The 13,607-nt window shown below is 44.0% G+C and overlaps 4 protein-coding genes across 4 annotated transcripts; 2 read left to right on the top strand and 2 right to left on the bottom strand.

Annotated features, from left to right (window-relative positions):
* Positions 1-4,595: 4,595 nt before the first annotated feature.
* ATNIH1004_009424 (non-ribosomal peptide synthetase) lies at positions 4,596-6,818 on the bottom strand (the record flags this gene model as incomplete). Its single annotated transcript, XM_033574016.1, has 3 exons — positions 4,596-4,790; positions 4,915-6,611; positions 6,791-6,818. The coding sequence occupies 3 exons, from the start codon at positions 6,816-6,818 to the stop codon at positions 4,596-4,598; spliced, it is 1,920 nt and encodes a 639-aa protein (XP_033424568.1).
* Positions 6,819-7,611: 793 nt separating this feature from the next.
* ATNIH1004_009423 (uncharacterized protein) lies at positions 7,612-8,814 on the bottom strand (the record flags this gene model as incomplete). The annotated part of the gene is made up of 1 exon (XM_033574015.1): positions 7,612-8,814. The coding sequence occupies one exon, from the start codon at positions 8,812-8,814 to the stop codon at positions 7,612-7,614; it is 1,203 nt and encodes a 400-aa protein (XP_033424567.1).
* Positions 8,815-9,703: 889 nt separating this feature from the next.
* Positions 9,704-10,884, top strand: ATNIH1004_009422 (uncharacterized protein; the record flags this gene model as incomplete). Its single annotated transcript, XM_033574014.1, has 2 exons — positions 9,704-10,042; positions 10,105-10,884. The coding sequence occupies 2 exons, from the start codon at positions 9,704-9,706 to the stop codon at positions 10,882-10,884; spliced, it is 1,119 nt and encodes a 372-aa protein (XP_033424566.1).
* Positions 10,885-11,384: 500 nt separating this feature from the next.
* Positions 11,385-13,196, top strand: ATNIH1004_009421 (uncharacterized protein; the record flags this gene model as incomplete). The annotated part of the gene is made up of 6 exons (XM_033574013.1): positions 11,385-11,480; positions 11,552-12,281; positions 12,345-12,406; positions 12,461-12,531; positions 12,587-12,741; positions 12,775-13,196. The coding sequence occupies 6 exons, from the start codon at positions 11,385-11,387 to the stop codon at positions 13,194-13,196; spliced, it is 1,536 nt and encodes a 511-aa protein (XP_033424565.1).
* Between the last annotated feature and the right edge of the window lie 411 nt (positions 13,197-13,607).

The following is a 13,607-nucleotide window of genomic DNA, read 5'->3' as shown; positions in this document are numbered from 1 at the left end:
CAGCCAAGTCAACTTTATTTGGTGCCTGCAACGAGAATACTTAAGCATGGAGAGAAAAGGAATAGGATTAAAGGTAAGTAATAAAGTAGATATCCCTATACTATATCCACTGTTCCTCCATAACCAAACCTAGTAAACAAAATAAACAACAAATAGTATAAACCAATAATACAAACTAATAACACACCGGTTATTATAATAGCTTATATTACTTTTTTTTATCTCTGCTATGCCTATCACATATACGAGCGTTCCCCTAGCTTAAAAAAAGGAATAGATTTAAGTTTCTGCATTTATCTAATCCTAAATTTAGAGTATTATTAGATATTATTTTTACTAATTAATCCCTCCCTGTCTATTATACAACATGTCCTCTAAAGCAGATTTATCTTTTATTTTACCTTCTACTGACTCTACTAGTAATATTAAGTTAAAGTTTAGTAGGGGGATTACTACTCATGCAACATGGGAGCATACTCGTAGACCAAAGAATAACAAGCCAGAAATTATTAATAAAGCTCGTGTACTCTACTGCAAGTATTGTACTAGGGTATTATATAATATAAAATCTACTACTGTATTTTAGCACCATCTCTTAAAAAAGCATAATATTAAAGTTATTATTTAAAAAGGCCAAATTTATACTAAAACACTTTACCAATTACAACAACTTTACCAAAAAGCAGAGGCAACTAATTAGACAAAAGATCTTAATACCTATGTGCTTTAGAGAGTCCTAAATAAGAATCTTATTTAAAAGGCTCTTGTCTTATTAATTGTTGTACAAAACCTATTATTTTAAATTATCCAGTCGCCAGAGTTTCGGGCTTTTTATTAACTGCTTAATCCTAAATCAGGTAGCTGTATTACCATAGCTTATTCTAAAATTAGAAAAGCAATCCATAAGACATAGTAGTCTAAAAAGGATATTATATAAAAAAAGCTTTAGTTAGTATTATCAAGCATTTATCTTTTACTTAATATTTGGACTTCTCCCAATAATCTTCTTCTTTTAGGGATCTGTGCTTATTTTATTAAGCGAAGTTAAGAAAAACTATTAAAGGCTTTTCTTACTCTTTGTCCAGTGGTATTTTATAGCAAAGAAGAACAATTTTATACTTTTCTTTTAGTCCTTCAGGACTATGGGATTGTTCGACAGACTAGGGCTATTATTTCTAATAATTATACTGCAAATAATAAGCTCTGTTGGATAATAGACTAGTATCTTCTAGACAAAGAAAATATTAGCTGGAACCCAGCTTATATGCGGATTTGTTGTAATAGCTATATTATTAACCTTGCTGTACAAGCCTTCTTATTTTAAAACAAACTTGACATGGAGCAAATTAAATTATATAAGTTAGATAATAAGATGGGGAAAAAGTTAACTAAAAAAAAGTAAAAGATTTAAAAAAAGGTATTCCACGCTATTAGTTTACTTAAAAAGTTTTATAATATTATTATTTATATTCGCCGCTCACCCACCTGTACAGGAGAGTTTGAAGATCTTGTATAAAAAAGGATTCCACTTGATAATTGTACAAGGTGGAATAGCTGGTATTAGATACTTAGTATGGTAATAACCCTAGCTTCTGCTATTAATATCTATACCAAGAAGTACCTTCATGAACTCGAGAAAGACTATCTATTTTTAAAAGACTGGAAAACTCTCCATATATATGGTGAATTTCTTTAACTATTTTATAAGGCAACATTATTAATACAAGGAGATAATACAACAATCGACCTTGTGCTTTTTACTATAGATATTTTAATTAAGTATTTTAAAGAGGCCCTAGTAAGTATACTCTGTTTTGAAGAATTATTACAACTAATATTATATAATAGATTAAGTATTTATTAAATAAAAAGCTTTGCTATTAGATTTAACATGCCTGGGACACTTTTAATAAGTACTACTACTATACAAATAACTTACCTCTTTACACTGCTGCACTTGTTCTTTCTTCTAGCCGCCGGACAAAGTATATTAAGGCGAACTGGAAAAAGCAATAGTAGAAACCTGTATTCCAAAGTGTTTAGAAGCTCTGGGAAGCCTACCAAGATAAGACTCCTCTTATTACTATTATGTTATACAATAAAAATGCTACTCCTTAAAAACTGGATAAATTTAATCGGATAGCTTAAGGTCTAGATAGTATTACTTAACCAGCAAGTTAAGACAAGTATTAGGACTATATCTCTAAGCAGCTATATGTAATTTCCGGATCTTCTTATTAATAATAGTTTTAGGATTAACAATAAAAGCATTGGCCAAGACTCTCTCTAATAGCAATGGATATTCTATTAATCCTAGTAATAAGTAATAAACCAGAGAGAGTATTTTTAGGAGCGCGCTGTACAATTTTATAGGAAAGAATATATTTTGGACCAGAAAGTATTAAAAAGGTTAAATATTTAAAAAACTGGCACCATAGTAGGATCACAATTAATAAACTGGAGATAGAAAGGCTTGACATAGAAGATAAATATTAAGTTTTTATTTTAAATTGGATTTATAACAATTTTATTAGTTAAAAATAGTTTAATATATAGTAGTAGTCGAATTCGCAGCTTAATATCTGATTATGTTATTTTGCCAAGCCTTTTAGTTGTTTGTTGAAAACAATCGACAGACAATCAACAAACACGGGTAACAATCGATACCGTATCGAGCCTTATCGGCTTATCGAAAACCACCCTGCTTATCACTACGATGCATAACCTCTGTACAGAGAATATCTTGCTTAAGAATAAGTGCAGCGGCCTCGAGAACGCCTTAGTTAATGAAACAAAGATACAGCAGCAAGGAAAGCCTTTACTCTTTGAGCTTCGCGCTCCTAAAAATGGATATGCGGTGTTTTACTCACCTAACAAAGTTTAGCAAGCGCTGGAACTTCAGGCAGCCAAGGATCGTGAGATAGAGCTTGCTAAAGCTGCTATTCAAAAAGTATTAAAACAAGCATTTAAGACTATTTAAATTCCAACTTTAGATATTACATCTTTTCGGACAGCCAAGCAGCCCTAAAAAGGCTTCAATCAGCAGACACCAGCTATGAACCATACCAAAGAATCTTTAAATGGGCAACTAGAATTAAGGATAATGTTGGAAATCAGGATGCCTAAGGCACCTTCGTATATCCTAGTTCCGTAGGGATCTGATATATCGCACGCAAGGGGCTAAAGGACACGTAGACATAAGGAAGTGTTTATCTACACTTCCTCTCCTAGATAGAAAATAATACTCACCAAGTGATATTAGATCGCACCGATAGTTTTAATATACTATCCAGTCACCGCTATCCTAGCACCTCACGACATAGCTTCTTCCCCGAGATTCTCAACAGATAAGAATATTTATATTCATATCCAATGGGTTCCAGGCCATCAGGGAATTTTTGGTAATGCCAAAGCTGACGAAGCAGCGAAATATGGCGCAGAATGGACAAGTAAATATTATAAATATCCAATTTCAGTTAGCCATCTCAAACGAGAGCTTAAAGCGAAATGCCTTGAGGATTGGGATAAAGCATAGGAAAATGCTAAGAAAAGTGATCAATATAGGGGCTTTAATTCCATAGCTTCATGGAAACCGAGCCCCCTAAAGCTTCCCAAGGAGACCTGGTCAACCATTATCCAGCTAAAGCTAGGGCATGGCTATTTTAGATCCTATCTAGTTCGAACACCTAACTATAATAGCGATATATGCACGTCGTGCTATAGTAATAAACCCCAAACTCCATAACACCTGCTTTTTTAATGCCCCGCATTCAGAGACATTTGAAAAGGGTCTAACCCTTTGCAAAAAAGACCGAAATCTGCCTTTTCTCTTCACGAAGAAAGCAGGGCAAGAACAACTGATCAAATTCCTAAAGGAAACCGGGATCGCCACTAGAAAATGGACCCCTAGGGAAACCAAAAACAAAGCAAAAACAAAAAACAAGACAAACACCTTGGAATTTAGCATGTTTCAACCCCTTCTTTAAGGTCCCCCCCACTCCTAGAACGTTATATTGCTTATTTATGTTTGATTTTACCCACTATGTACGTATCTGTTTGTTAGTTCAAATCCTACCACCCAGGGGTCGTAGGTAGAGCATGCATAGTCTCTGACAGAAAAATGCTCTATAATATGGAATAATAATAATAATAATAATGATAATAATAATGGAAGAATAATAAATAATAATAACACGTCCCCGATAACAGTGGCTACTGCCCCGAACGGGGACAGGATCAATGAACGACCCCTTTTTCGGTAATATGGCTTCCTAAAGCACTATGACTTTCAGATAGCGGTCCAAAATGAGCAGGTTACCTTTCGAAATCGACATTATTTGCACCTGTGGTGTGCGGAAGCAAAATTTCACCAGGCGAAGTATGAGTGCGGGGGAATCTTTTCGTCTCTTCTTAAATGCAAGCGGCGGTAGTTTAGGAAGATGTTTCGATGTATGCGGGAGAACAAAATTTAATCAACCAGGTACAAAAAATCTCCCACCAGATGCCGGTCAAACATACTATACTCTAGGGGAGGTTCGCAATCAGCCAAAGCCGACATGTCTTGTTGCCACTCCCTGTAGTCTGAGGTCCCTTGCTCACCTGCTCTTCTGGAATTCTTCCAAGGCGGTCTCTTTACACGCGGATAGAGCCAGCAAAACGAATGACATTGCTTGGCGTAATCGCTCGGCCCATTCGATGTATGCTTTCAGGACGTCCAATATCTTCTCCTTATCAAATAACGCCCAGTTTACGGACCGTTTCAGCTCGCAGACCTTCAGGTTAACACGCTCCTAATCTGGATTCCTGCAACCGGGATATCTCATCCAAAGTCATAGAACCGCCCATTTTGCATAGTGCTTTTCTGTCTGTCTTGCCTGCTGCTGTCATTGGAATTGTATCCACTGGTATATACACCTCAGGGATAAATGTACGCGGGACATACTGCGCCAGTTTCTCATTTATGCCGGCAGTGAGAACTTGGAGGCTGGCGCCTAAAGGGAGGTTAATCTCGTCACGAATTGCAATGAAAGCGGCAAGTACTGGTTTCAGACTGGCAATTGGAGTGATCATCTCGGCAACAACACCAGCCCTGCCTTGCAGGAATTTGCGCACATGATGTTCGACCTCAGTCAATTCCACCCGTTCGCCGCCGATCTGAACCTGCGTGTCCTTGCGGCCTAGTATGACCAGGCTGCCATCCGGCTTACACCGGACCAGGTCCCCTGTCTTGAATAATCGCCCTTGGCGTCCTGAAAATTGAGCAAAGCCCTGGCGCAGCCATATTGGTGTCACAAAAGCTGCTACATCGGGGTCACCACAAATATAGCGATCCATGAGAATCGGGCCCTCCACGAGTAACTCCCCAATAGCCCCATCGGGTAGAAGATTGTTGTGATTGTGCGGATCCACTATCCACCGAAGGCAGACGGAAGTTACCCCAGCAAGCCCGGTTTCGAAGGAATCCGGGTCGATTGTGCATGCGGACACGAGGGGGCATTCCGCCGGACCGTAGAAGTTATACATGGTCAATCTCCTATCAAACTTAGACACAATATCTTTGGGTAAGACCTCTCCCTCAAGCGCCAGGTATTTCAGGCTAGGGACACTGTCAGGATCGAGTTTTCGAGCCAACGTAGGTGTGAGATAGACCGAGTTTGCCTGTAGTGCCTCAAGGGCTTGAGGAGAACAATGCACACCGTCGTTCTCTTGCGGAATACAAAGACATCCGCCAGAAATTAAAATAGCAATAGATTCCATCATACTGACATCAAATTCGTACGACGCTGTCTGGAACTGCCGAATCCCTGGCCCAAATGACAGTTTCCTCATTATCTCCTCACAGTTTGTGGCAAGCACAGTATGTGTCCAAACAATGCCTTTAGGTGTGCCAGTACTTCCGGATGTAAATAGTTGAACAGCGTCCTGGTTTTCTGAACACTGTGGTAAAGGCGAGTCAGTGGACTCCGCCAATAGCATTACGTCCTCGGCTGTGTGCGTGGGCACAATGTCTCCCATCCAAGCTGGTGTGGATTTTCCAACCAACGCAAATGGTGAGTTCGCAGTATTCAATATAGCCTCAATTCTGCCCTTGGGTATTGAATTTGCCAGTTGAAGAAAGACTCCGCCAGCCTTGAGGACCGCCAAAAGTGCAACTGGCATCCATAAAGACTTTTCGAAATATAGGGGCACAACCACGCCTCTACCCACCCCTTTTCGGGCTAGACCAAGCGCCAGGCGTGTTGACAGGTCAACCAGCTCTTTGTATGTGAGAGATCCATCCCATGCGCACACCGCAGGGAAATCTGGGTGGTACTGGGCGATTTGGTGGACCAAACTATGCACGAGATTTTCAGATGCTGGGGGAACAGTCGAATTTCTGTTCCACAATTCTCTGAGATCTTGCTGACTGATCAGGTTCAGTTCCGTTAACAGTGTAGATTTGCTCGAGATGTTGTGTAACTGTTGGAGGATGCCCTGTAGCATACGAGCCAGGTTCTCAGCCTCCTTTGAATGAAATCTCTTGTCTGAAAACTGTATCTGCATCTGCAAGAAGGAGCCTTGTAGATTGAATCGCACCACTATGATTCTGTCGCCTTTAGGCTCGGTGGATTCTGTGCGACGGTCAGCTTTTCCGACATATTATGCCTTCTGGAGTTATTCTATACCCATCTGACAAACAATCGAAAATCTGGAACGCTCTGGCTCTGAAGAAGCTTTCTGCTTATTGTCATCTCTTTGTTTCGAGATTTGGTCCAGTAGACTGCCCACGTCTAGACCTGGCGCGACGCACGCCCGTAACGGCAGTTTTGATTGGGCATTGTTGCAGACCAATTGGAACTCTAGTTCGTCTTTGTAAAACCACTTACTTGCGGCGATTGACCATGCCGCGGCCGCCAACACTTCTGGGCGTTCGCGCAGTTTCTCCCCATCTATATTGCTGATGTACGTGACGGTTTTGCATGGTAAGTCAACTTCCAACTCACTCCCAAGGTGATATCTGCCCGGCGCATATGTGCCAGCTTCTTGAAAGAGTTGTTGAACCATGAGAGAACGTTGACAGGAAGAAGAAACTGGATAATAAAGGTTTAAGTTTTATGGGACAAACCTCGGTCCAACCCGGTCGTACCTGCGCCTCTATATATGCCTTTTCCAATTTTCGCCGCAATCACACCGCTCCCGAGGTTACTATGGGAGACCTCTCAATCGAGAAATGCGGCCGATGCCTCCAGTATGTTGTCTTTCTGCATGTCTGGTACGTCGATCCCGTCGCCTTTAGGAATACCGGAAACGTCGACCGATATTGCGGCGATAGTTGACGGTTGCGGCACTGATTATTCAGCCGTCACCTCAACGATCCTACATGACATTGCGTGTTCAGGAGGTTTAGAATGAAGGACTTGAGCGGCGGGGATGTAATCGGTTTAGCATTATAGATTTTCATAGACTCGTCAATGACCGATGCCCCTCTGGTGCCTATAAAAACCGATATAAATTGCACGTTTATTCGGTTTCTGGGGCATGTGAGCCTTGTATCCTTCAGTACAGGTCAAGAAAGCAATCAAGTTACTGAAAGATGTAACACAGATCGAAATTAAATTTATTATCTAGTGACTACACAGAGCAACGACCCAGGAGACTTCTTACGGGGATATGGTAGTCCCCCTGATTATCCTCGACCAGCGGCTCAAAGCGTACATCTACTCCTCCCCTAAAGACCAAGCAATGCGTTGACCCTCCGTAGTGGAAACATCCAATCTCATCCCCAGCCTTAACATAGTCCTCTTCGCTGACCGATGGCTCACAGGATGACACTTCCCCCATGCCAACTGCCACAAAGGCTATGAGCCCAACACGAGGGTCGACAGCTTCAATAAAAACTACTATGCGCGTGGCAACGGTAGCTAAGTAACTCTGCGACTTTTCCATGGCCAGGATATCCGACATGGGAAGCTGGGAGAAGTAGCTCCCGTTGAGATAGAGGATGCTGCGGATTGTTCCTGATACAGGGGAATGCCAGCGGTGATAGCTCAAGGCCGACAGATATGCTTGATAGACGGTGCCGCCGGCAAAATGTGGTGCAAGGGTGCCGTTCCCCAACAGTGAGGACACGGAATGTGACTGTCCTTTGAGGACGATATTGCTTTCCAGGGAGCAGTGGCGGCTGATGTGCCAGGGAGACGACTCGCAAGCGTTCAAAATTGGAGCCCCAGCCCCCTCTCCGCAAGGATAGAGTATATGTCGAGAAGGCGTTGGTCGGATCCCCGGTTTGAACCGACGCGTGAAAAAAGCATCCCAAGACGAAAATCCAAGGGTGTCCGGGTTTGACGGATCGGGACAGTCAAAAAGATCGATAAAGGTTTTATTGTCTCCCGTGGGATGGTTGGCTATCTTCTGTAATCTTGCAATTGCAACTTCAGATAGCCATCCATCTCGCGAGTTAAGTACGTAGGCTGACTCTGGTGATTCCAGGAATTGTGACCATTTTTTAAGGATTGTCCTTAGATGCTGGTTAACACGATCATGCCCGAACAAGCGCTGGCCACTGCGCGTTTCCATCAAGACCATCAAGACAAGATTAAACGGAAGACCACCCAGAGTGTCTGGCACATCCAGATCTTCCCATTCTGGAGAGGTCGTTAGGATGTAGTCCAAGAGTCGCATCAGGATCGGAATGTTATCTATCTCAAGGTAGCCTGGATGTGCCCTATTCGCGAGAACCAATTCCTTTCCCTCGGCGAACATGGATTGACAGAGGGCGCTTAAGCCCTTGTCACTCTCCAATGTGTCTTTGAGAGCAGCCACTGTCGGGTCCATTGACTGGTAGGGTCTTTTTCTTGCCCTTTCAATCATATTTTCTATGCCACGAGTCGCAACATAGTCTCTGGGAAAGCAGTCTTCTGCAAGATAAAGATGATTAGCCAATGTGAAAATGTGCATACACACCCATGTGATATTTTACATGCAAAAAGATACCTAAGCTCTTGTGGTACTCTTAAAGCATGTGTCCTTACCCCTGACATAGTCGCATATATCTGAATCTCTAGATCCTATGCGTTCTATCATTGTGCGAAGGCCATGGATGGCGTCTGCGAGCCACGGGGTTGGAATTGTTCGCCACTGAATTGAACCTAAGGTATGTAAAGGGCTGGAATGGTTCGATTCTGTTGTGGAATCCTACAAGGCGAGGATTTAAAAAATGAATCCCGAACATTTCCATATGCAACCGCCGGATGCGTAAGGTCGCATCCGCCGGATTCTTAGGCAAGGTCGCACCCACGTCTCGTTCTTTTACACCGGAAATTGCCTTATGTCTCAAGATGTCAAGGCACCAAACCCTATACAGTTGTATGACTATTGGTTAACTGTGGAGACTATGTATAAGTTGCATAATGGATAATTGCACGGGTAGGATTCTACGAACGTAAGTAAGAAAACAAATTGATCATGGAATGGAGAGATGGAGCCTTCGACCGCCACTTAATATCCGCATAGAAACCTTCGCCCATCGATAGTGAAGTGATAGTTGGCCTGAAACCCAAAGAAATCCAACGCATGTGTGGTAGCATGACCGGTGGACTGCGCATTGCAACCACTCTTGGCGAAGCAGCCCACATCGAATTTGACATTATAAATATCTCGGATGAGATGGTTCGTATGGATAGTGGACCTGCTCCGACCGACGCTAATTTCCTCATGCTTCACAATGTATCGTTATATCGTCGGGTTCATCTCAGTTCCCTGTGCGCTGGCTCCCATCTATTTGTCTGCGGATGTGAGCAGCGATAACAGCGTGCCCTTCTATTTCTTTCTCCGCAGCTATGCTATCGGCTTTTTTATGGCAATGTTCTGTACATATGTGTTCCCTCTCTACCACTGCCCCTCAAATCCCCTCCTTAGCCATATGGTCAGTCGCCGCAAAGCCATGAACAAAAAATATCAGATTGAGGGAAAAAGCGCCGATCTCGCCTATGGCATGGAGAACCTGTGGTTTAACGCGGATCTGGAGCACCAGACGCTATGGGTTAACCTAGGCTATTGGGAGGTATGCGATAAGTGGCACCTCTCAGCTCGAATGGTGATAGTTGTACTGATATATGTCCGTAGAAAGCCACTCATTCGTCACGTGCGTGCGAAGCGCTCTTTCGCAAACTGTTGGATGAGTCTGGGATCACGAGACAGAAAGAGGTTTCGATCGTCGAAGTCGGCTGTGGTTGTGCTGAGACTGCCCAGGTGCTACTAAAGGATTATACGGACCTGTGTCGCACATGGATCGGTCTGACAATCAGCCCAATGCAGGTTCGCATGGCAGACTCCAGACTGCAAAAGGCCCAGAAAGCTGCTGCTCTCAACTGCGACTCCGAGTACCGTATCTTCCATGCTGACGCTGCCAGGCCTGAAACCTGGAGCGAAGACATCCACCGGAGTGTGAAATCGCTGAAGAATCCTTGGCTGGTTGCCGTGGATACTTTGGTGGATTTTCGGCCATCGAGAAAGGCGATTCTACAATACGCTAGAAACGAGATACATGCATCCGTCGCGATCACCGACCATCTTGTCGTGGAAAATATATCCATGTTGGATCGGATGAAGTTATGGGTTTCATTCCGTCTACTTGATACACCGCTCCGCCATGTACTCTCCCGCCAGCAGTACATTGGCTTACTCGTGGAGTGCGGTTACGAGGCCGAGAAAATCTCCTTTGTTCCATACACTGAGCACGTCTACGCTCCTTACAACCAGTTTATTAATCAGCAAGGACAAAGGTGGCAGGAAATGGGGGGAAGTAAATGGGATTATATGGACTTTTCGCTGGCTGGCTGGGTGGCCGGGTGGTGGGCACGCTCTGGACTAGTAGAGGCATGTATGATAATTGCACGAGCGTAATTCCGTGACTGTGGACCGCGTCATATGGAAGTTTTGTAATGAGACTGTATTGCGGGAAGGTAATGACTTCTGTGGTTTATTGTTTAATCCGGCATGCGTGAGTGGAAATATATGTAAGGGTAATAGCAATATGCGGTGGGTAGCTGAGATGAGAATAAGGTATTTAGTCGACCCTACCTAGTCTTCGTTTGTATAAAATATGTCTAATTATTGCTTAATTACTACTTACAACCACGGATGCAGGTTACAGGTCACATGGCCCGTTCGAATGCCAAGGTGGACCGAAACTAGTCATGTGATGGGGTTAGCGAGCCTACCGGCTCATACCATACATGTTTTAATTACCAGCCTATCTAACCCTTTCATTAACGTAATCGGACACCGAATTGCAAAGGACACCGAGTTGCAAACCTTTTCACTGCCTCCCCCCCAAACTCCATTATCTCAATTTTCGAAGCTTTTGGCAGCCGCGCTTTGTTCATTTTAAAAACTTCCTGCCTATGATCGGCAAAGTTCTCTCTATCCGCGCAACATTGGTCGGAAAGTATACCTCTCCGCAGGATGGCTGGCGAGTGATGGACAATGCTGGCACGTTTGTAAGTTTTTTTTTTTCCCACCATGGTGACGTGCACATCGGCAGAACCATACAGTGTAACCATACGTATAGCAAGACCTTGGAATACATATGCTAGATGTGATTATTTGGCTCTTTGGGCGGCCATCCAGTCTGCTGGGCCACCGAGTAAACGATGGACCCGCACACACTCGAGACCGAGAGTCTCATGTTGCCATGAGGTGGGATAATTCCTGCCTAGTCGGCCATCTTTACATTTCAGAAGTTGCCCTTTGCAAAGAGGAAAGCCTTCTCGTCCGAGGGGCTTCCGGATCACTGCACCTAGATGGCAACGAAATAACCCATCTCGATGCCCAGGGGAGACAGACCTTCCATATGGTGGTCCAATCACGCAAGGAGGATCCCGTTCAGACCATGTGCCAGGAATTTGGGAACTATATTTCCGATGTCTCTGAATCATTCTCCACATCTACCCAGATGGCCGATACTCTGGCGGCTTCTGAGGCAGTTGGCGCTTCATTCTTCTCAAACAAACTGGAACCCGTGCGACCCTTTCCTCTTGTGAGGGTCGACAGGCCAGCGGCTACGCAGACAAACGGCCATCAAGTCTACCACGATGCTGACTTCAACCTGGCGCAGCAACGATTCTTGCTCAACACTGGCAACAAGATCCCCGGGATGGGCTTTGGAACCCGAAAGCCGAAAAAGCCCCGACAAACATATGAGGCGGTAAAGACAGCCCTAGAAGTGGGGTATCGACATATTGACACTGCGTTCCGGTATAATAATGAAGACCAAGTGGGCGAGGCAGTGAGGGATTCAGGTATCCCCCGTGAAGCGATTTGGATCACAACAAAGGTCGACAACACGTAACATCACCGTGTAGCGGAGTCCGTGGATCTGTCTCTGGCCGCACTGGGATTAGAATACGTTGATCTTCTTCTCATGGTCAGTGTCCTTCGGTATTAAATCTGTGACTGAGCTTCGCTAATCTCTGAATAGCACTGGCCCTCACCAGTCTCGCCAGAGGATCCCAAGAAAGCCATGCCAGATTGGGACTTCACGCAGACATGGTAGGTTGAGTCGATCGAATACACGGGATAGAAGACTCAAAAAATTTTGTCGCAGGCAGGATATGCAGAGGGTCGTCGAATCCGGTCGAGTACGCAATATTGGAGTTTCCAACTTTGGAATCCGCAACCTAAAAACGCTCCTGTCTCACCCAAAGTGTTATATTGTTCCCGCTGTGAACCAGATCGAGGTATTCTACATAGCTATGGGGTGTCCTCATTCTTCCCCTGGCTGACCGGATATAGCTTCAGCCCTGCTGTCATCCGGTGGTCTTGTCGAGTTCTGCAAACAACATGGTATTCATTGTACGGCCTATTCCCTGCTTGCTTTTGGCTTGCCTCAATTGCATGAGAACGCAGCGCTGGCCGAGCTCTGTAAGCGGAAGTCGAAGACACCGCAGCAAATCCTGAGTGCCCTTACCTTAGAACCCTGTACCGTCATATTTTCCAGATCTAACAATATGCTTAGCATCATGTGGGGCCTCCAACGAGGTACCAGCGTAATTCCAAAGAGCGTGACACCGGAACGGATCGCAGCCAATTTTGATCTGGCAGGATGGGCATTGACGCCCGAGGAGCACCATGTTTTGAGCAATTTGGACGGAAGATGCAGGGTATATTCTGACAACTGGCTCCCTGTGCAGGCTTTTTGGGAAGAGGATAGCTAAAAACAATGGATGGAATTGGTTCATAAGGTGGGAGTCGGAAATGTAGTAGGATTTAATACTACAGGCTTTGCGCGCTTTCCTTCTTTTCTCTCTGGTGGAATTGGAACCCCCTCCCGGGGCTGTGGCAGGCGTGTCTCTGATATTTTCTGGGTGTCCAAACAGTGTTATCTACAAAGACCTATATAGCATGTCTTAACTATCAAGGAATAAATAAATGGCAATAGAAATATATTCCCCTCTTTACGCATCTCTCTCTCGCTCATACAAGCCCTTCAATTGCCAACCTCTGCCACAGCCCGTCATACGACGGTACCTGTGTTGATATGGCAGCTGGAAAGCCTACTAGAGTCATGCAATAAATTTTGTAGTACGAAGGAAATCCTATTCTGATATTACCAGATACTGATCCTG

The sequence above is a fragment of the Aspergillus tanneri genome (assembly GCF_003426965.1).
Source record: "Aspergillus tanneri strain NIH1004 chromosome Unknown AapTan_6_pilon_pilon_pilon, whole genome shotgun sequence".
Taxonomy (NCBI): Eukaryota; Fungi; Ascomycota; class Eurotiomycetes; order Eurotiales; family Aspergillaceae; genus Aspergillus; species Aspergillus tanneri.
The sequence above is the reverse complement of the archived record's forward strand: the minus strand, read 5'-3'. Positions and strand labels throughout refer to the sequence as shown.